At 47.5% G+C, this 21,131-nt stretch overlaps 1 protein-coding gene across 1 annotated transcript in view; it reads left to right on the top strand.

Annotated features, from left to right (window-relative positions):
- Positions 1 to 21,131, top strand: part of LOC112241534 (lysine-specific demethylase 4C-like) — a 50,462-nt gene that overhangs the window by 2,597 nt on the left and 26,734 nt on the right. The window contains 12 exon segments of the mRNA XM_042316076.1: positions 5,054 to 5,221; positions 5,727 to 5,902; positions 6,509 to 6,623; positions 7,222 to 7,415; positions 8,366 to 8,415; positions 8,658 to 8,761; positions 13,466 to 13,572; positions 13,574 to 13,592; positions 14,236 to 14,426; positions 17,049 to 17,254; positions 17,939 to 18,276; positions 18,309 to 20,609. Coding sequence (XP_042172010.1) covers positions 5,078 to 5,221; positions 5,727 to 5,902; positions 6,509 to 6,623; positions 7,222 to 7,415; positions 8,366 to 8,415; positions 8,658 to 8,761; positions 13,466 to 13,572; positions 13,574 to 13,592; positions 14,236 to 14,426; positions 17,049 to 17,254; positions 17,939 to 18,276; positions 18,309 to 20,609 — 3,945 coding nt within the window. The 5' untranslated portion in view covers positions 5,054 to 5,077.

Here is a 21,131-nt window from a genome sequence, read left to right as displayed (position 1 = left end):
GCCATCACAAAGCCCTGACCTCAATCCTATAGAAAATTTGTGGGAAGAACTGAAAAAACGCGCGCGACCAAGGATGCCTACAAACCTGACTCAGTTACACCAGCTCTGTCAGGAGGAATGGGCCAAAATTCACCCAACTTATTGTGGGAAGCTTGTGGAAGGCTCCCCGCAACGTTTGACCCAAGTTAAACAATTTAAAGGCAATGCTACCAAATACTAATTGAGTGTATGTAAACTTCTGACCCACTGGGAATGTGGTGAAAGTAATAAAAGCTAAAATAAATAATTATCTTTACTATTATTCTGACATTTCACATTCTTAAAATAAAGTGGTGATCCTAACTGACCTAAGACAGGGCATTTTTACTAGGAATAAATGTCAGGAATTGTGAAAAACTGAGTTTAAATGTTGTTGGCTGAGGTGAATGTAAACTTCTGACTTCAACTGTAGCTGGGATCTAGTGTCTCTACAGTATGTAGACTAGCTGGGATCTAGTGTCTCTACGGTATGTAGACTAGCTGGGATCTAGTGTCTCTACGGTATGTAGACTAGCTGGGATCTAGTGTCTCTACGGTATGTAGACTAGCTGGGATCTAGTGTCTCTACGGTATGTAGACTAGCTGGGATCTAGTGTCTCTACTGTATGTAGACTAGCTGGGATCTAGTGTCTCTACGGTATGTAGACTAGCTGGGATCTAGTGTCTCTACGGTATGTAGACTAGCTGGGATCTCGTGTCTCTACGGTATGTAGACTCTTGATTGGGATCTAGTGTCTCTACGGTATGTAGACTAGCTGGATCTAGTGTCTCTACGGTATGTAGACTAGCTGGGATCTAGTGTCTACGGTATGTAGACTAGCTGGGATCTAGTGTAGACTATGTAGACTGGGATCTAGTGTCTCTACGGTATGTAGACTAGCTGGGATCTAGTGTCTCTACGGTATGTAGACTAGCTGGGATCTAGTGTCTCTACGGTATGTAGACTAGCTGGGATCTAGTGTCTCTACGGTATGTAGACTAGCTGGGATCTAGTGTCTCTACGGTATGTAGACTAGCTGGGATCTAGTGTCTCTGGTATGTAGACTAGCTGGGATCTAGTGTGTATGTAGACTAGCTGGGATCTAGTGTCGGTATGTAGACTAGCTGGGATCTAGCTGGGATCTCTCTACGGTATGTAGACTAGCTGGGATCTGTGTTCTACGGTTTAGACTAGCTGGGATCTAGTGTCTCTACGGTATGTAGACTAGCTGGGATCTAGTGTCTCTACGGTATGTAGACTAGCTGGGATCTAGTGTAAGAATACGGTATGTAGACTAGCTGGGATCTAGTGTCTCTACGGTATGTAGACTAGCTGGGATCTAGTGTCTCTACGGTATGTAGACTAGCTGGGATCTCTGTGTCTCTACGGTATGTAGACTAGCTGGGATCTAGTGTCTCTACGGTATGTAGACTAGCTGGGACTCTAGCTGGGGATCTAGTGTCTCTACGGTATGTAGACTAGCTGGGATCTAGTGTCTCTACGGTATGTAGACTAGCTGGGATCTAGTGTCTATGGTATGTAGACTAGCTGGGATCTAGTGTCTCTACGGTATGTAGACTAGCTGGGATCTAGTGTCTCTACGGTATGTAGACTAGCTGGGATCTAGTGTCTCTACGGTATGTAGACTAGCTGGGATCTCGTGTCTCAGCTGGGATGTAGACTAGCTGGGATCTAGTGTCTCTACGGTATGTAGACTAGCTGGGATCTGTGTCTCTACGGAAGACTAGCTGGGATCTAGTGTCTCGGTATGTAGACTAGCTGGGATCTAGTGTCGGGTATGTAGACTAGCTGGGATCTAGTGTCTCTACGGTATGTAGACTAGCTGGGATCTAGTGTCTCTACGGTATGTAGACTAGCTGGGATCTAGTGTCTCTACGGTATGTAGACTAGCTGGGATCTAATGTCTCTACGGTATGTAGACTAGCTGGGATCTCGTGTCTCTACGGTATGTAGACTAGCTGGGATCTCGTGTCTCTACGACTAGCTGGGATGTAGACTAGCTGGGATCTCGTGTCTCTACGGTATGTAGACTAGCTGGGATCTAGTGTCTCTATGTAGACTAGACTAGTAGACTGGGATCTAGTGTCTCTACGGTATGTAGACTAGCTGGGATCTAGTGTCTCTACGGTATGTAGACTAGCTGGGATCTAGTGTCTCTACGGTATGTAGACTAGCTGGGATCTAGTGTCTCTACGGTATGTAGACTAGCTGGGATCTAGTGTCTCTACGGTATGTAGACTAGCTGGGATCTAGTGTCTCTACGGTATGTAGACTAGCTGGGATCTAGTGTCTCTACGGTATGTAGACTAGCTGGGATCTAGTGTCTCTACGGTATGTAGACTAGCTGGGATCTAGTGTCTCTACGGTATGTAGACTAGCTGGGATCTAGTGTCTCTACGGTATGTAGACTAGCTGGGATCTAGTGTCTCTACGGTATGTAGACTAGCTGGGATCTAGTGTCTCTACGGTATGTAGACTAGCTGGGATCTAGTGTCTCTACGGTATGTAGACTAGCTGGGATCTAGTGTCTCTACGGTATGTAGACTAGCTGGGATCTAGTGTCTCTACGGTATGTAGACTAGCTGGGATCTAGTGTCTCTACGGTATGTAGACTAGCTGGGATCTAGTGTCTCTACGGTATGTAGACTAGCTGGGATCTAGTGTCTCTACGGTATGTAGACTAGCTGGGATCTAGTGTCTCTACGGTATGTAGACTAGCTGGGATCTCGTGTCTCTACGGTATGTAGACTAGCTGGGATCTCGTGTCTCTACGGTATGTAGACTAGCTGGGATCTCGTGTCTCTACGGTATGTAGACTAGCTGGGATGTGTCTCTAGACTAGACTGCTGGGATCTAGTGTCTCTACGGTATGTAGACTAGCTGGGATCTAGTGTCTCTACGGTATGTAGACTAGCTGGGATCTAGTGTCTCTACGGTATGTAGACTAGCTGGGATCTCTGTCTCTACGGTATGTAGACTAGCTGGGATCTCGTGTCTCTACGGTATGTAGACTAGCTGGGATCTAGTGTCTCTACGGTATGTAGACTAGCTGGGATCTAGTGTCTCTACGGTATGTAGACTAGCTGGGATCTAGTGTCTCTACGGTATGTAGACTAGCTGGGATCTAGTGTCTGGGATCTAGTGTCTCTACGGTATGTAGACTAGCTGGGATCTAGTGTCTCTACGGTATGTAGACTAGCTGGGATCTAGTGTCTCTACGGTATGTAGACTAGCTGGGATCTAGTGTCTCTACGGTATGTAGACTAGCTGGGATCTAGTGTCTCTACGGTATGTAGACTAGCTGGGATCTAGTGTCTCTACGGTATGTAGACTAGCTGGGATCTCGTGTCTCTACGGTATGTAGACTAGCTGGGATCTAGTGTCTCTACGGTATGTAGACTAGCTGGGATCTCGTGTCTCTACGGTATGTCTAGCTGGGATCTAGTGTCTCTATGTAGACTAGCTGGGATCTAGTGTCTCTACGGTATGTAGACTAGCTGGGATCTAGTGTCTCTACGGTATGTAGACTAGCTGGGATCTAGGTATGTAGACTAGCTGGGATCTCGTGTCTCTACGGTATGTAGACTAGCTGGGATCTAGTGTCTCTACGGTATGTAGACTAGCTGGGATCTAGGTATGTAGACTAGCTGGGATCTAGTGTCTCTACGGTATGTAGACTAGCTGGGATCTAGTGTCTCTACGGTATGTAGACTAGCTGGGATCTAGTGTCTCTACGGTATGTAGACTAGCTGGGATCTAGTGTCTCTACGGTATGTAGACTAGCTGGGATCTAGTGTCTCTACGGTATGTAGACTAGCTGGGATCTAGTGTCTCTACGGTATGTAGACTAGCTGGGATCTAGTGTCTCTACGGGGATCTAGTGTCTCTATGTAGACTAGCTGGGATCTAGTGTCTGTCTCTGGGATCTAGGTCTCTATGTAGACTAGCTGGGATCTAGTGTCTCTACGGTATGTAGACTAGCTGGGATCTAGTGTCTCTACGGTATGTAGACTAGCTGGGATCTAGTGTCTCTACGGTATGTAGACTAGCTGGGATCTAGTGTCTCTACGGTATGTAGACTAGCTGGGATCTAGTGTCTCTACGGTATGTAGACTAGCTGGGATCTAGTGTCTCTACGGTATGTAGACTAGCTGGGATCTAGTGTCTCTACGGTATGTAGACTAGCTGGGATCTAGTGTCTCTACGGTATGTAGACTAGCTGGGATCTAGTGTCTCTACGGTATGTAGACTAGCTGGGATCTCGTGTCTCTACGGTATGTAGACTAGCTGGGATCTCGTGTCTCTACGGAATGTAGACTAGCTGGGATCTAGTGTCTCTACGGTATGTATCTCTAGGTTTTATCAGTCTAGTCAGACAGCCTATGGCCCAAGCCTGTGTTCCATTTAAGCAGTAAGGCCAGAGGCGGTGTGGTATATGGCCAATATACCACGGCTAGGGGTTGTTCTAACGCGCAACGCGGAGCGCCAGGATACAGCCTTTAGCCGTGGTAAATTGGCATTATTGCTATTATAAATGGTTTACCAATGTAATTAGAGCAGTAAAAATAACTGTTTTTGTCATACCCATGGTATACGGTCTGATTATACCACGGCCGTCAGCCAATCAGCATTCAGGGCTCGAACCACCCAATTTATATTATACTCTTTTCTCTGTCTGGGTTTAATTGGTGGAGGCAGGATGGCAGGGGGTCTACGGCCCTGTTAACCCCCTCCTGCCCTGTTAACCCCCTCCTGCCCTGTTAACCCCCTCCTGCCCTGTTAACCCCCTCCTGCCCTGTTAACCCCCTCCTGCCCTGATAACCCCCTCCTGCCCTGATTCTAATGAGGAGTAACTGTTTCTCTGTCAAGGCTTCCCCCTTAGTTAACAGAACGTATTACTGTCATGACATTCTAATGAGGAGTAACTGTTTCTCTGTCCAGGCTTCCCCCTTAGTTAACAGAACGTATTACTGTCATGAGATTCTAATGAGGAGTAACTGTTTCTCTGTCCAGGCTTCCTCTGTGTGAGCAGGCAGGATGGCAGGGGCGGAGGTCTACGGCCCCGTTAACCCCTCCTGCAAGATCATGACCTTCAGGCCCACCGTGGAGGAGTTCAGAGACTTCAACCGGTACCTGGCCCACATGGAGGCCCAGGGGGCGCACCGTGCTGGCCTCGCCAAGGTGGGGGGGTGTGCCTGAGAGTAGGACTGGGAGTGTGTTTGGTGTGTGTATGTTCAGGAAAGATGAGAGAACAACCTATGTGTGTGTGTGTGTGTGTGCTTGTCTGAGTGTAAATTGGGGATTATTACCCTCTACCTGTCTCCAGGTGATAACCCCCCCTCCTCTCTCTCCTCTACCTGTCTCCGGGTGATAACCCCCCCTCCTCTCTCTCCTCTACCTGTCTCCGGGTGATAACCCCCCCCTCTCTCTCCTCTACCTGTCTCCGGGTGATAACCCCCCCTCTCTCTCTCCTCTACCTGTCTCCGGGTGATAACCCCCTCCTCTCTCTCCTCTACCTGTCTCCAGGTGATAACCCCCTCCTCTCTCTCCTCTACCTGTCTCCAGGTGATAACCCCTCCTCTTCTCTCTCCTCTACCTGTCTCCACCTGTCTCCAGGTGATAACCCCCCCTCTCTCATCTACCTGTCTCTAGGTGATAACCCCCCCTCTCCTCTACCTGTCTCCAGGTGATTCCTCCTAAGGGCTGGCGTCCTCGGTGTAGCTATGATGATATTGATGACCTGGTGATCCACGCTCCTATCCAGCAGATGGTTGCTGGCCAGTCAGGCCTGTTCACTCAGTTCAACATCCAGAAGAAACCGCTCAGCGTTAAGGAGTTCAGACGCCTCGCCAACAGTGACAAGTCAGTAACTACACACACACACACACAGAAGAAACAGACGCGTTAACAGTGACAGTTCAGACACACACACACCAACAGTGACAGAGTCAGTAACAGTGACAAGTCAGTAACTACACACACACACACACACACACACACACACCTGAACTATGTGTTATATTTAGTAGTTATAACATAGATCTTCTACCTCTCCAGTGACAACCTGAACTATGTGTTATATTTATAATAACATAGATCTTCTACACTCCAGATACTCTACTCCCTCTACCTGAACTATGTGTTATATTTAGTAGTTATAACATAGATCTTCTACCTCTCCAGATACTGTACTCCCTCTACCTGAACTATGTGTTATATTTAGTAGTTATAACATAGATCTTCTACCTCTCCAGATACTGTACTCCCTCTACCTGAACTATGTGTTATATTTAGTAGTTATAACATAGATCTTCTACCTCTCCAGATACTCTACTCCCTCTACCTGAACTATGTGTTATATTTAGTAGTTATAACATAGATCTTCTACCTCTCCAGATATTGTACTCCCCGCTACCTGAACTATGTGTTATATTTAGTAGTTATAACATAGATCTTCTACCTCTCCAGATATTGTACTCCCCGCTACCTGAACTATGAGGACCTGGAGAGGAAGTACTGGAAGAACCTGACCTTCGTATCTCCCATATATGGAGCTGACGTCCCCGGGAGCCTCTATGACGAGGTAGATGTCTCAGGACTCATAGAATATCAGTCTCTCTCTCCTCTCTCTGTCACTCATCACTGATCATCAGGATCACTGTCATTTCACTCCCTGTATATTCCTCTCTAGTCATCCCCACCTCTCCTCTGTCCTGGTGCAGGGTGAAGTATAGAGGAGTGGAATATCTGACACCTCAACTCTATCTTGTTGTTTCTCTCCCTTCTGTCTCATCTAATTCTCTCTCCTCCTCTCGCCTCCTGTCTCCCTTCTGTCTCATCTAATTCCTCCCCTCTCCTCCTCTCTCCCACCCTCTCCTCTCCCTTCTCTCATCTAATTCCCTCTCTCCCCCCTCTCTTCCTCTCTCTCCTCTCTACCCCCCTCTCCTCCTCTCCCCCTCTCCTCCTCTCTCCCTTCTCTCATCTAATTCCCTCTCTCCCCCTCTCCTCCTCTCTCTCCTCTCTACCCCCTCTCCTCCTCTCCCTCCTCTCTCTCTCTCTACCCCCTCTCCTCCTCTCCCCCTCTCCTCTCTCTCTCCTCTCTACCCCCCTCTCCTCCTCTCCCCCCTCCTCCTATCTCCCTTCTGTCTTTCATCTAATTCTCTCCTCTCTCTCTCCTGTAGGGTATAGAGGAGTGGAACATCGGCCACCTCAACTCCATCCTGGATGTGATTGAAGAGGACTGTGGTGTTTCTATCCAGGGGGTGAACACACCCTACCTGTACTTCGGCATGTGGAAGACCAGCTTCTCCTGGCACACTGAAGACATGGACCTTTATAGCATCAACTACCTGCACTTTGGAGAGCCCAAGTCCTGGTAGGGGGATACTGTTATTTACTAGCATGGTGTGTCTCAGGCAAACTGAGAGGCAGGGTTAGAGGGAGAGATGGGTAGGAAGGGAGAGGGGAATGAAGTCTCCCTCTTTCCACCTCCCTTTTCCACCTCCCTCTCTCCCTCTTTCCACCTCCCCCTCTCCCTTTCCATCTCCCTCTCTCCCTCCCTCCCTCCCCCTCTCTCCCTCCCTCAGTCTCCCCATCTCTCTCTTCCCCTGGAGGTATACTGCTGTTCATTAGAGCAGGAAGCCCTGCAACATACACATGGTTCTCACCTCTCCCCATTTAGACACATTTCCCTGGAGGGGAGGACCACCAAGAAGCTCTTCTCTCAACCCCTCACCCCTCACCTCTCCCATTCCTGGGGCAGTCCTCCCTCTCCCCTTACACACACATACACACACCCTTACCTCAGACTGATAGTTTAATATGGGGCTTCTGATGGGGGAGAAGAGGTGTGGGTGAAATGGAATGCCTAAGAACCCCGAGGGAGTTCTACAGAGTTCTACAGAGTTCTACAGAGTTCTACAGAGTTCTACAGAGTTCTACAGAGTTCTACAGAGTTCTACAGAGTTCTACAGAGTTCTACAGAGTTCTACAGAGTTCTACAGAGTTCTACAGAGTTCTACAGAGTTCTACAGAGTTCCATGTCAGGAATTTTAGAATAGGTAGAATTCCAAGGCTCACCACTAGGGGCCAGTATTGTCAGTGTAGAGGATGACACATCTAAACAGTTTGTCTCATACATAACACCTACCCAAACACTAGTTTACTATTCACCTTCTGTATTAACCTGACAAACATTGTCTCTATCTACAGGTATAGTAACATTAGACACATTGTCTATATTAACAGACACATTGTCTCTGTCTACAGGTATAGTAACATTAGACACATTGTCTATATTAACAGACACATTGTCTCTGTCTACAGGTATGCCATCCCCCCTGAGCATGGGAAGAGACTGGAGAGACTGGCTACAGGTAATCTTAGTTTAACTAGATGAAATATTAAGTTAACAAAAAGTAGAACACTTAGGCAGTGTTTAGACAGGCAGCCCAATTCTGGTCTTTTGACAATAATTGGGCTGCCTGTCTAAACGCGGTCTTAGGAGGATAGATCTAAATTCTTGTACCCAAAAGCACTGTGTTGACTCTGTCAATCTATCTAACGGTCTCTCCACATTGTGTGTGTGTGTGTGTGTGTGTGTGTGTGTGTGTTCCAGGTTTCTTCCCCAACGGGTTTAAAGGATGTGAGGCTTTTCTCCGTCACAAGATGACCCTGATCTCCCCTTCTATCCTGAAGAAGTACAGCATCCCCTTCGACAAGGTGAGACAAACTGACTGTTTTAACTGTCACTTTTTAAAAGCCTTTCATCTCAACTGTCACTTTTTAAAAGCCTTTCATCTCAGCTGTCACTTTTTAAAACCCTTTCATCTCAACTGTCACTTTTTAAAACCCTTTCATCTCAACTGTCACTTTTTAAAAGCCTTTCATCTCAACTGTCACTTTTTAGAAGCCTTTCATCTCAACTGTCACTTTTTAAAACCCTTTCATCTCAACTGTCACTTTTTAAAAGCCTTTCATCTCAACTGTCACTTTTTAAAAGCCTTTCATCTCAACTGTCACTTTTTAAAAGCCTTTCATCTCAACTGTCATCTTTTCCTGAAAACCCTTTCATCTCAACTGTCACTTTTTAAAAACTGCCTTTCATCTCAACTGTCACTTTTTAAAAGCCTTTCATCTCAACTGTCACTTTTTAAAAGCCTTTCATCTCAACTGTCACTTTTTAAAACCCTTTCATCTCAACTGTCACTTTTTAAAACCCTTTCATCTCAACTGTCACTTTTTAAAAGCCTTTCATCTCAACTGTCACTTTTTAAAAGCCTTTCATCTCAACTGTCACTTTTTAAAAGCCTTTCATCTCAACTGTCACTTTTTAAAAGCCTTTCATCTCAACTGTCACTTTTTAAAACCCTTTCATCTCAGCTGTCACTTTTTAAAAGCCTTTCATCTCAACTGTCACTTTTTAAAAGCCTTTCATCTCAACTGTCACTTTTTAAAAGCCTTTCATCTCAACTGTCACTTTTTAAAAGCCTTTCATCTCAACTGTTGCTACAACATAGTGTTAGAACACACTTCTACACTATCACCAACCTGCCTTCTAGTCATCTGTACCAACATTACAACAGCTCTTCACTTTAGTTGATTGTCTTTATGTATTGACTGGTTGTAAATAGTCTTACAGTTTACTGCTGAGATACCTAACCCTAACCTGGTCGTCATTAGAATACGTTAACTATCCTGAGATACCTAACCCTAACCTGGTCGTCATTAGGATACGTTAACTATCCTGAGATGCCTAACCCTAACCTGGTCGTCATTAGGATACGTTAACTATCCTGAGATACCTAACCCTAACCTGGTCGTCATTAGGATACGTTAACTATCCTGAGATACCTAACCCTAACCTGGTCGTCATTAGGATACGTTAACTATCCTGAGATACCTAACCCTAACCTGGTTTAAAACCCTGAGATACTAACCCTAACCTGGTTCATTAGGAAAGCCTTTCATCCTGGCCTAACCCTAACCTGGTCATCATTAGGATACGTTAACTATCCTGAGATACTGGTCACATTAGGATACGTTAACTATCCTGAGATACCTAACCCTAACCTGGTCGTCATTAGGAGAGAGGTTGTGTATATCTGGTAGAGGCTGTGAGGCTGATGCGTTAACTATCCTGAGATACCTAACCCTAACCTGGTCGTCATTAGGATACGTTAACTATCCTGAGATACCTAACCCTAACCTGGTCGTCATTAGGATACGTTAACTATCCTGAGATACCTAACCCTAACCTGGTCGTCATTAGGATACGTTAACTATCCTGAGATACCTAACCCTAACCTCATCATTAGGATACGTTAGTTGATTGAGATACTTTAGGATACCTATCCTGAGATACTGTCTGGTCGTCAATAGGATCGTTAACTATCCTGAGATACCTAACCCTAACCTGGTCGTCATTTAACTATCCTGAGATACCTAACCCTAACCTGGTCGTCATTAGGATACGTTAACTATCCTGAGATACCTAAACCTGGTCGTCATTAGGATACGTTAACTATCCTGAGATACTGTCTGGACCTGGTCATCATTAGGAGAGAGGTTGTGTTCCTGAGATACTGTCTGGACCTGGTCGTCATTAGGATACGTTAACTATCCTGAGATACTGTCTGGACCTGGTCGTCATTAGGATACGTTAACTATCCTGAGATACTGTCTGGACCTGGTCGTCATTAGGAGAGAGGTTGTGTATATGTGAGACTGATACGTTAACTATCCTGAGATACTGTCTGCACCTGGTCGTCATTAGGAGAGAGGTTGTGTATATCTGGTAGAGGCTGTGAGGCTGATGCGTTAACTATCCTGAGATACCTAACCCTAACCTGGTCGTCATTAGGAAACGTTAACTATCCTGAGATACTGTCTGGACCTGGTCGTCATTAGGAGAGAGGTTGTGTATATCTGGTAGAGGCTGTGAGGCTGATGCGTTAACTATCCTGAGATCCCTAACCTGGTCGTCATTAGGATACGTTAACTATCCTGAGATCCCTAACCTGGTCGTCATTAGGATACGTTAACTATCCTGAGATACCTAACCTGGTCGTCATTAGGATACGTTAACTATCCTGAGATACTGTCTGGACCTGGTCGTCATTAGGATACGTTAACTATCCTGAGATACCTAACCCTAACCTGGTCATCATTAGGATACGTTAACTATCCTGAGATACCTAACCCTAACCTGGTCATCATTAGGATACGTTAACTATCCTGAGATACCTAACCCTAACCTGGTCATCATTAGGATACGTTAACTAGCCTGAGATACTGTCTGGACCTGGTCGTCATTAGGATACGTTAACTATCCTGAGATACTGTCTGGACCTGGTCATCATTAGGAGAGAGGTTGTGTATATCTGGTAGAGGCTGTGAGGCTGATCGTTAACTATCCTGAGATACCTAACCCTAACCTGGTCGTCATTAGGAAACGTTAACTATCCTGAGATACTGTCTGGACCTGGTCGTCATTAGGAGAGAGGTTGTGTATATCTGGTAGAGGCTGTGAGGCTGATGCGTTAACTATCCTGAGATACCTAACCCTGGTCTGGATACGTTAACTATCCTGGGTACCTAACCCTAACCTGGTCATTTAGGATACGTTAACTATCCTGAGGTACCTAACCCTAACCTGGTGTCATTAGGATGTTAACTATCCTGAGATACTGTCTGGACCTATTAGGATACGTTAACTATCCTGAGATACTGTCCTGACCTGGTCGTCATTAGGAGAGAGGTTGTGTATATCTGGTAGAGGCTGTGAGGCTGATTTAACTATCCTGATTAACCTAACCTGGTCGTCATGGATACGTTAACATCCTGAGATTCCTAACCTGGTTCATGGATCAACTATCCTGAGATACCTAACCCTAACCTGGTCGTCATTAGGATACGTTAACTATCCTGAGGTACCTAACCCTAACCTGGTCGTCATTAGGATACGTTAACTATCCTGAGGTACCTAACCCTAACCTGGTCGATCATTAGGATAGGCGTTTATCCTGAGATACCTAACCCTAACCTGGTCCTTAGGATACGTTAACTCCTGAGATACCTAACCTCATCATCGTTAACTAGATACCTAACCCAGGAGGCAGGATAGTTTATCCTGAGTACCTACCTAACCTTCCATTAGGATACGTTAACTACCTGAGATACTGTTTGGACTGGGGGTTAACTATCCTGAGATACTGTCTGGACCTGGTCGTCAGGATACGTTAACTATCCTGAGATACCTAACCCTAACCTGGTCCAGTGGATACGATGGATACCTAACCCTAACCTGGTCGTCATTAGGATACGTTAACTATCCTGAGATACCTAACCCTAACCTGGTCATCATTAGGATACGTTAACTATCCTGAGATACCTAACCCTAACCTGGTCATCATTAGGATACGTTAACTATCCTGAGATACTGTCTGGGTCATCATTAGGGATACGTTAACTAGATACTGTCTGGACCTGGTCTCATTATTAGAGAGGTTGTGTATATGGAGACTGATACGTTAACTATCCTGAGATACTGTCTGCACCTGGTCGTTATTAGGAGAGAGGTTGTGTATATCTGGGGGCTGTGAGGCTGATGCGTTAACTATCCTGGGGGGGTCAGTAGGAAACTCTGGGTGGGGAGGCCTCATTAGGAGAGAGGTTGTACCTCTGGGAGGCTGTGAGGCTGATGCGTTAACTAGTACCCCTCCTGGTCGGGGTTAACTATCCTGAGATACCTAACCTGGGGGGGATACGTTAACTATCCTGAGATACCTAACCCTAACCTGGTCGGGGTTAACTATCCTGAGATACCTAACCCTAACCTGGTTGTCATTAGGATACGGGAGAGATACCTAACCCTAACCTGGTCGTCATTAGGAGTCCTGAGATACCTAACCCTAACCTGGTCGTCATTAGGAGGCTATCCTGAGATACCTAACCCTAACCTGGTCATCATTAGGATACTAACTATCTGAGATACTGTCTGGACCTGGTCCATTAGGAGAGAGGTTGTGTATATCTGGTACTGTGAGGCTGATGCTAACTATCCTGAGATGCCTAACCTAACCTGGTCCATTAGGATACGTTAACTATCCTGAGATACTGTCTGGACCTGGTCGTCATTAGGAGAGAGGTTGTGTATATGTGAGACTGATACGTTAACTATCCTGAGATACTGTCTGCACCTGGTCGTCATTAGGAGAGAGGTTGTGTATATCTGGTAGAGGCTGTGAGGCTGATACGTTAACTAGATTAACACAAGTGATCCTGCCAACAGCAGTGTGGGAGATTCTCTTTTCTGTCAAGGGATCTCAATGGGGACAAATTGATAGAGGAAATTTGCCAGTGGTTTTGTCCTCAATAACTCCCTCCTCCCCCCCTCTCTCCAGATCACCCAGGAGGCAGGCGAAGCTCACCCAGGAGGCAGGAGAGTTTATGATTACCTTCCCCTACACACATGGTTACCACGCTGGCTTCAAGCTTCAGTGCCGAGATTCTACTTCCCAGTGTCCGACACACTAACAAGGTGGCCACTCAGGTAAGATGAAGAAAACGGCACGCTGTTTACTCTGAACTATTTCTGTTGTTCCACGTGGAACCAGGGACCCCTCCAGAACTATGGTCAGTACCTCTGGGGGAGGCAAGTACCTCTGGGGGAGAGCAGTACCTCGGGGGGGAGGCAGTACCTCTGGGGGGAGGCAGTACCTCTGGGGGGAGGCAAGCTCTGGGGGAGGAGATTCTACTTCCCCTGGGTCACACAGCTAACAAGCTAGAGATTCTACTTCCTCTGGACACACAGCTAACAAGCTAGAGATTCTACTTCCCCTGGACACACAGCTAACAAGCTAGAGATTCTACTTCCCCTGGACACACAGCTAACAAGCTAGAGATTCTACTTCCCCTGGACACACAGCTAACAAGCTAGAGATTCTACTTCCCCTAGACACACACAGCTAACAAGCTAGAGATTCTACTTCCCCTAGACACACACAGCTAACAAGCTAGAGATTCTACTTCCCCTGGACACACAGCTAACAAGCTAGAGATTCTACTTCCCCCCTAGACACACTAAATAGTATGCTAGTCTGGTTCCTAACCCTCCTCCCTACCTCTCTAGCCTCCTTTTGTAGAGAGGTTCCACACTAAATAGTATGCTAACTCCCTTCTCCCCTCCTGCCTAGTGTACATGCAGTAAAGACATGGTGAAGATCAGCATGGATCCCTTTGTGAAGTGGTTCCAACCGGACCGCTATGCTGTGTGGAAGCTTGGGAAAGACTGCTGTCCTCTGGACCACACCCGAGCCACGCCCGCCACCACCCCAGAACTGCAGAACTGGCTTCAGCGCAGCCGGGTCAAGACCCCAGTGAACAGGTATGGGGATGGTGGGGTGTGTGGGAGGAGGAGGGGGATGGGGGGTGTGGGAGGAGGAGGGGGATGGGGGGTGTGGAGGAGGAGGGGGGGATGGGGGTGTGTGAGGAGGAGGGGGATGGGGGGTGGGATGGGGGGGGATGGGGGTGTGGGGAGGAGGGGGATGGGGATGGGGGTGTGGGAGGAGGAGGGGGGGGGGAGATGGGGGGGAGGAGGTGGGAGGAGGAGGGGGATGGGGGGTTGTGGGAGGAGGGGGGGATGGGGGGTGGGGAGGAGGAGGGGGAGGGGAGGAGGAGGGGGATGGGGGGGGGAGGGAGGAGGGGGGGGGGAGGGGATGGGAGGAGGATGGGGAGGGAGGGAGGAGAGGAGGAGGGGGAGGGAGGAGGAGGGAGGAGGAGGATGGATGGAGGGGTGGGATGAGGGAGGAGTTTGGATGGGGATGGAGGAGGAGGGAGGAGGAGGAGGGATGGGGATGGGGGTGTGGGAGGAGGAGGGAGGAGTTTGGATGGGGATGGAGGGGTGTGGGAGGAGGAGGGAGGAGTTTGGATGGGATGGAGGGAGGAGGGAGGATGGAGGGAGGGGTGGGGAGGAGGGAGGAGTTTGGATCGGGGATGGAGGGTGTGGGAGGAGGAGGGAGGAGTTTGGATGGGGATGGAGGGGTGTGGGAGGAGGAGGGAGGAGTTTGGATCGGGATGGAGGGGTGTGGGAGGAGGAGGAGGAGTTTGGATGGGGATGGAGGGGTGTGGGAGGAGGGAGGATGGAGGGAGGGAGGGGTGTGGGAGGAGGGAGGAGTTTGGAAGTGTGTGTGAACATGCATTGAATATATATATATACAGTGCCTTGCGAAAGTATTCGGCCCCCTTGAACTTTGCGACCTTTTGCCACATTTCAGGCTTCAAACATAAAGATATAAAACTGTATTTTTTTTGTGAAGAATCAACAACAAGTGGGACACAATCATGAAGTGGAACGACATTTATTGGATATTTCAAACTTTTTTAACAAATCAAAAACTGAAAAATTGGGCATGCAAAATTATTCAGCCCCTTTACTTTCAGTGCAGCAAACTCTCTCCAGAAGTTCAGTGAGGATCTCTGAATGATCCAATGTTGACCTAAATGACTATTGATGATAAATACAATCCACCTGTGTGTAATCAAGTCTCCGTATAAATGCACCTGCACTGTGATAGTCTCAGAGGTCCGTTAAAAGCGCAGAGAGCATCATGAAGAACAAGGAACACACCAGGCAGGTCCGAGATACTGTTGTGAAGAAGTTTAAAGCCGGATTTGGATATAAAAAGATTTCCCAAGCTTTAAACATCCCAAGGAGCACTGTGCAAGCGATAATATTGAAATGGAAGGAGTATCAGACCACTGCAAATCTACCAAGACCTGGCCGTCCCTCTAAACTTTCAGCTCATACAAGGAGAAGACTGATCAGAGATGCAGCCAAGAGGCCCATGATCACTCTGGATGAACTGCAGAGATCTACAGCTGAGGTGGGAGACTCTGTCCATAGGACAACAATCAGTCGTATATTGCACAAATCTGGCCTTTATGGAAGAGTGGCAAGAAGAAAGCCATTTCTTAAAGATATCCATAAAAAGTGTCGTTTAAAGTTTGCCACAAGCCACCTGGGAGACACACCAAACATGTGGAAGAAGGTGCTCTGGTCAGATGAAACCAAAATTGAACTTTTTGGCAACAATGCAAAACGTTATGTTTGGCGTAAAAGCAACACAGCTCATCACCCTGAACACACCATCCCCACTGTCAAACATGGTGGTGGCAGCATCATGGTTTGGGCCTGCTTTTCTTCAGCAGGGACAGGGAAGATGGTTCAAATTGATGGGAAGATGGATGGAGCCAAATACAGGACCATTCTGGAAGAAAACCTGATGGAGTCTGCAAAAGACCTGAGACTGGGACGGAGATTTGTCTTCCAACAAGACAATGATCCAAAACATAAAGCAAAATCTACAATGGAATGGTTCAAAAATAAACATATCCAGGTGTTAGAATGGCCAAGTCAAAGTCCAGACCTGAATCCAATCGAGAATCTGTGGAAAGAACTGAAAACTGCTGTTCACAAATGCTCTCCATCCAACCTCACTGAGCTCGAGCTGTTTTGCAAGGAGGAATGGGAAAAAATTTCAGTCTCTCGATGTGCAAAACTGATAGAGACATACCCCAAGCGACTTACAGCTGTAATCTCAGCAAAAGGTGGCGCTACAAAGTATTAACTTAAGGGGGCTGAATAATTTTGCACGCCCAATTTTTCAGTTTTTGATTTGTTAAAAAAGTTTGAAATATCCAATAAATGTCGTTCCACTTCATGATTGTGTCCCACTTGTTGTTGATTCTTCACAAAAAAATACAGTTTTATATCTTTGTTTGAAGCCTGAAATGTGGCAAAAGGTCGCAAAGTTCAAGGGGGCCGATTACTTTCGCAAGGCACTGTGTATACTTCCAAACTCCTCCCACACCCCTCCATCCCCATCCAAACTCCTCCCTCCTCCTCCCACACCCCTCCATCCCCATCCAAATATATATATATTTATATTTTTAATTGTTCTGAATAAGTGGCATGTCAAAGAGATGCTAAATGTATCCCCCTTTACAGCAGCCTCTCACACCCACGGACCAGATCCAAGCGCCTGAGGACCAGCGAGGAGCCTGTCGCCTTGGAAGGGTGCTCTGTCCTGGGAAGGAGGAGGGGCCTCGGAGGCACCCTGGGTCCTAAGGTCCGGAGAGGCTGCAGGGCTGGGGAGGATGAGGACGATGAGGAGGAAGGAGAGGATCAGACTGAGAATACACTCCGGCTCCCTGGTAAGAGATTAGTTGATGTGATTTTGAATGATTTATTGATCCATGGTAAGAGATCCTATTAAATGACTAGAGGGGCTATGTCATGAACCTTCGACGTTCCAGAATGGGGTGAAAATGTCAACCATATTGGTCAGGGAGAAATCCAAACCAGTCTAATTGGAATGAATGGCAGTAGAGGCATAATTCTGATACTTAAAATAAAACTAAGGTGTGTGATATATCAGAAATTGTGCAATAGAATTATTGTCAACCTAAAATATTGTCCAAAAAAAATGAATGGGAACCATTTGTCTAAATCAGTCTAAATCAGTTCATGTCCATTCTAGAATTGTAATTCCTAATTCTATGGGTAACTCATCATAAGAAGGTTCATTCTAGAATTGTAATTCCTAATTCTATGGGTAACCCATCATAAGAATGTTCATGCCCATTCTAGAATTTATAATACCTAATTCTATGGGTAACCCATCATAAGCAGGTTCATGTCCATTCTAGAATTTATAATACCTAATTCTATGGGTTAGAGATCCAAACGGACCCAAGCCTCTCTTCTGTTATATCTTCTGGATTCGAGTCCATGTAGACTAATATTTTATCATTCAAATGTTGTTGTTTTTTGACCATCTCAAAGGTTTTTTTTTTGTTATCTGAGAGTGGATTTTCTGTTGTGTCTCTGTTCCACAGGTCCTTGTCGGCAGATGTGTGTGGTGAAAGTCAACAGAATGGAAGTGGAGAGTGACCGGTTGGCCTTCCCCTGTCCTCCTGAACCTCTGCGCCCCTTGTCTTTCCCCTCACCCTCTTCCGACTTCTCTTCTCGCCCTTCTCCCTCGCTGACCCCTGTCTCAGTGGACACCACAGAACAAGGGACAGGGGCGGGGACTCACCCCTCACCCCATCTGCATCCCACTAACCCCCCACAGAACCCCTCAGGGCCAGAGTTCGCAGAGGTCATTAAAGGACCCCATCAGACGTCCGAGGCTGCCCCAACACCTACCCGATCAGAAAGAAGAGAAATCCCGGAGGACCGTTTAAGTCAGTATGTATAGAATCGACTCCACTGGGACAGGTCCCCGAGGACTGCTCTGTGGATGTCCACCCCTCTCCAGACCCCTTACGGACCAGGTTACCTTCCCCCAGAACGGTGCACCCGACTGGGGCTCAGGGGTGTACGGACTCGGCCTGTGGCCCTGGAGCTTTTCAGTCCAGTTCCTCTTGCGTAGAGAAGTCGTCTTTAAACCTAACCTCAACCCTAGCCCCCGGCACTCAGTATAAAGTGGATACGTGTCAAGGTACTGCGGTTAATACTACTACTACTACTACTACTACTACTACTACACACAGCAGTCACACCTCTGAAAGCAAAACGCCAGCACTTTACAATGACATTGACACGAATACTGACTCCGGGTCCAGAGGACGTGTTATTTCTGGTTCTGGTTCTGGTCCAGCTAACTTGTTCAGGTGTAGTGAAAAAAACCGCACTCCCGTTGAAAACCGTTCCTCTCTCCCTATGTGTACTACACACAACCACGTCCCCATACAAAACCCTTCCCTTCTTCCTATGTGTAGTTTACGAGACCGTTGCCCTCCTCTCCTCCAGAGGAACAACGGGGTCGACATGCCCTTCCTCACTCCAGAACTGTCTGGAGAGACGAGGTTCTACCCGCCTCTGCCGCCCGTTCTCACCCAGGAGATGCCCTCCCTCACACTCGCCGTCAGCGGAGGTCACGCCGAGATCAAAGGTCAGCGGTCGTCGTCGTCGTCCTCGACTGGCCGACACGGTGGTGCTCTAACCTTACCGGATTTGCCGGGCAGTCACCCGGTCCTCGCCCCCGTGCTCCGACGCGAGATACCCACGACCCTCTCGCCAGGAACGGAAACGTTAACGGACGAGGTGTGCGAGGTAGAGTTGGCGTCAAAGAAGTCGGAGGAAGAGGATTTTCGACCGTTAGCGCCTTACAGAGACTGGCGCTTGGGTTCTGCTGAAGACCACCATAGACCAGAGCTGGATTTACAGGTAGCGGCTTACGTGGCTAATGCAACTAGTAATGCTCGGCCCAAAATGGCCGCCTCTGATCACAAAATGGCCCCCTCTCGGCACTCTGGTCCTACTGAAGACCACCACCATAGGCCAGAGCTGGAGGTACAGGTAGCAGCTTACGCGGCTAGTGCAACCAGCGACGCTCAACCCGAAATGGCCGCCTCTCTGCACAAAATGGCCGCCTCTCTGCACAAAATGGCCGCCGACGCTTCCCATCTAGAAGCACTACCAATCCAAACAATGTCTGAGGCCGTGCTGACCACCGAGAACCACTGTAGTCGAACCTCCGCGGAGACCCATGCTAGCAATAACAACCACATGCTCTGTGACGTTACACTACTGCCAACGCAGCAAATCCAGAAACACGGGTCCTCGACGGTAACTACAGCAGTATCCATGGACTCCGACTCAGAAGGATCCTCTCAAAGAGACGATGTATTTAGAGACTCCAGTACTAAGGGTTTATATCTCGCTAGCACCAGTTTGACTTCTAAAGATAAGTTGGCCCACTCTTCTGAGCTGAGTGAATTAAATAACCATTTAGCAACAGTACAACACCAACACAACCATGACCAAACTCCACACTCAAACATGGATGCCGTTTGTAGTTCACGAAATGTGGAATCCATTTGTAGTTCCCAAAATGTGGATTCCATTTGTATTTCTCGAAACGTGGACTCTGTTTGTAGTTCCCAAAACCTCTACCTGGAGCCCAAACCTTTCTCAGACGGCATCTGGAAGAACCTCAACTCCCAGAGTCCTGCGGTGCTCATCGAGAGCCTCCACCACCCGGAGCTCCCCGCCGACTATACCCACGATGCACTACCTTACACCATGTGGACCGAGCCGCAGTGCAAAGAGGTCACAGACCTCGATCACGAAACTGAAACGGACGACCAGGACCCAGAGGGACATGGGGACGGGCCTCTCACCTGGGCCCAGCTGGAGTCCACCTCTCTGGGGTCGGCCGGTGTTGGGGAGCCCCTGGGCCTCTGTGGAGACTTTGAGCTCCAGAGAGGGGAGGTGGAGGCAGCGGAAGCCCTGGCTCTGTGCAGGGAACTGGGGGTGGAGAGGGAGGCCGAGGGGGCTCCCGAATCGCCCTTGGAGGAGAGACCGGGGGAAGGAGAGGTGTCTGATATGGAAGAGGGAGATTCGGAGGACGAGGGGCAGAGCAGCACGAGGGAGGAGAGTAGTAGTGAGTCATCGGAAGGAGAGGCTGAAGAAGAGGAGGAAGAAGGGGAGGAAGACTATGATAATGATTTGAGTGACTTTGAGTGTGGCGACTCGGGGCTGGAACCTGGAGAGGTTTGCACTGTGCGTATGGCTGCTGAGACACATAAACACGATAAAGCACACGCACATATGATAATACACACACATATATACGATAACACACACACACACACATATATACGATAACACACACACACACATATACGATAACACACACACACATACGATAACACACACACACACACATATTAACACCATGTAAAAATATATATATTTAATCAAAGACTGGTTTTATTATGCGTTTCATAAATGTACCAATGACATTAGTTCCCACACACACACGTTTAGCTGCACGGTGACCTTAGTTTTATCCCACATTGGCACCCTGTTCCACTATATACGGCATTACTTTTGAACAGGGGCTTAGTCAAATAACCCTATTGGGGCCCTGGTCAAAATATCCCTATTGGGGGCCCAGGTCAAAATAGCCCTATTGTAAAAATATATATATTTAATCAAAGACTGGTTTTATTATGCCCAGGTCAATGACATTAGTTCCCTATTGCTGGGTGACCTTAGTTTTGTCCCAGGTCAAAATATCCC

The sequence above is a fragment of the Oncorhynchus tshawytscha genome, unplaced genomic scaffold (genome assembly GCF_018296145.1).
Source record: "Oncorhynchus tshawytscha isolate Ot180627B unplaced genomic scaffold, Otsh_v2.0 Un_contig_852_pilon_pilon, whole genome shotgun sequence".
NCBI lineage: Eukaryota > Metazoa > Chordata > Actinopteri > Salmoniformes > Salmonidae > Oncorhynchus > Oncorhynchus tshawytscha.
This window is presented reverse-complemented; position numbering and strand designations above follow the sequence as displayed.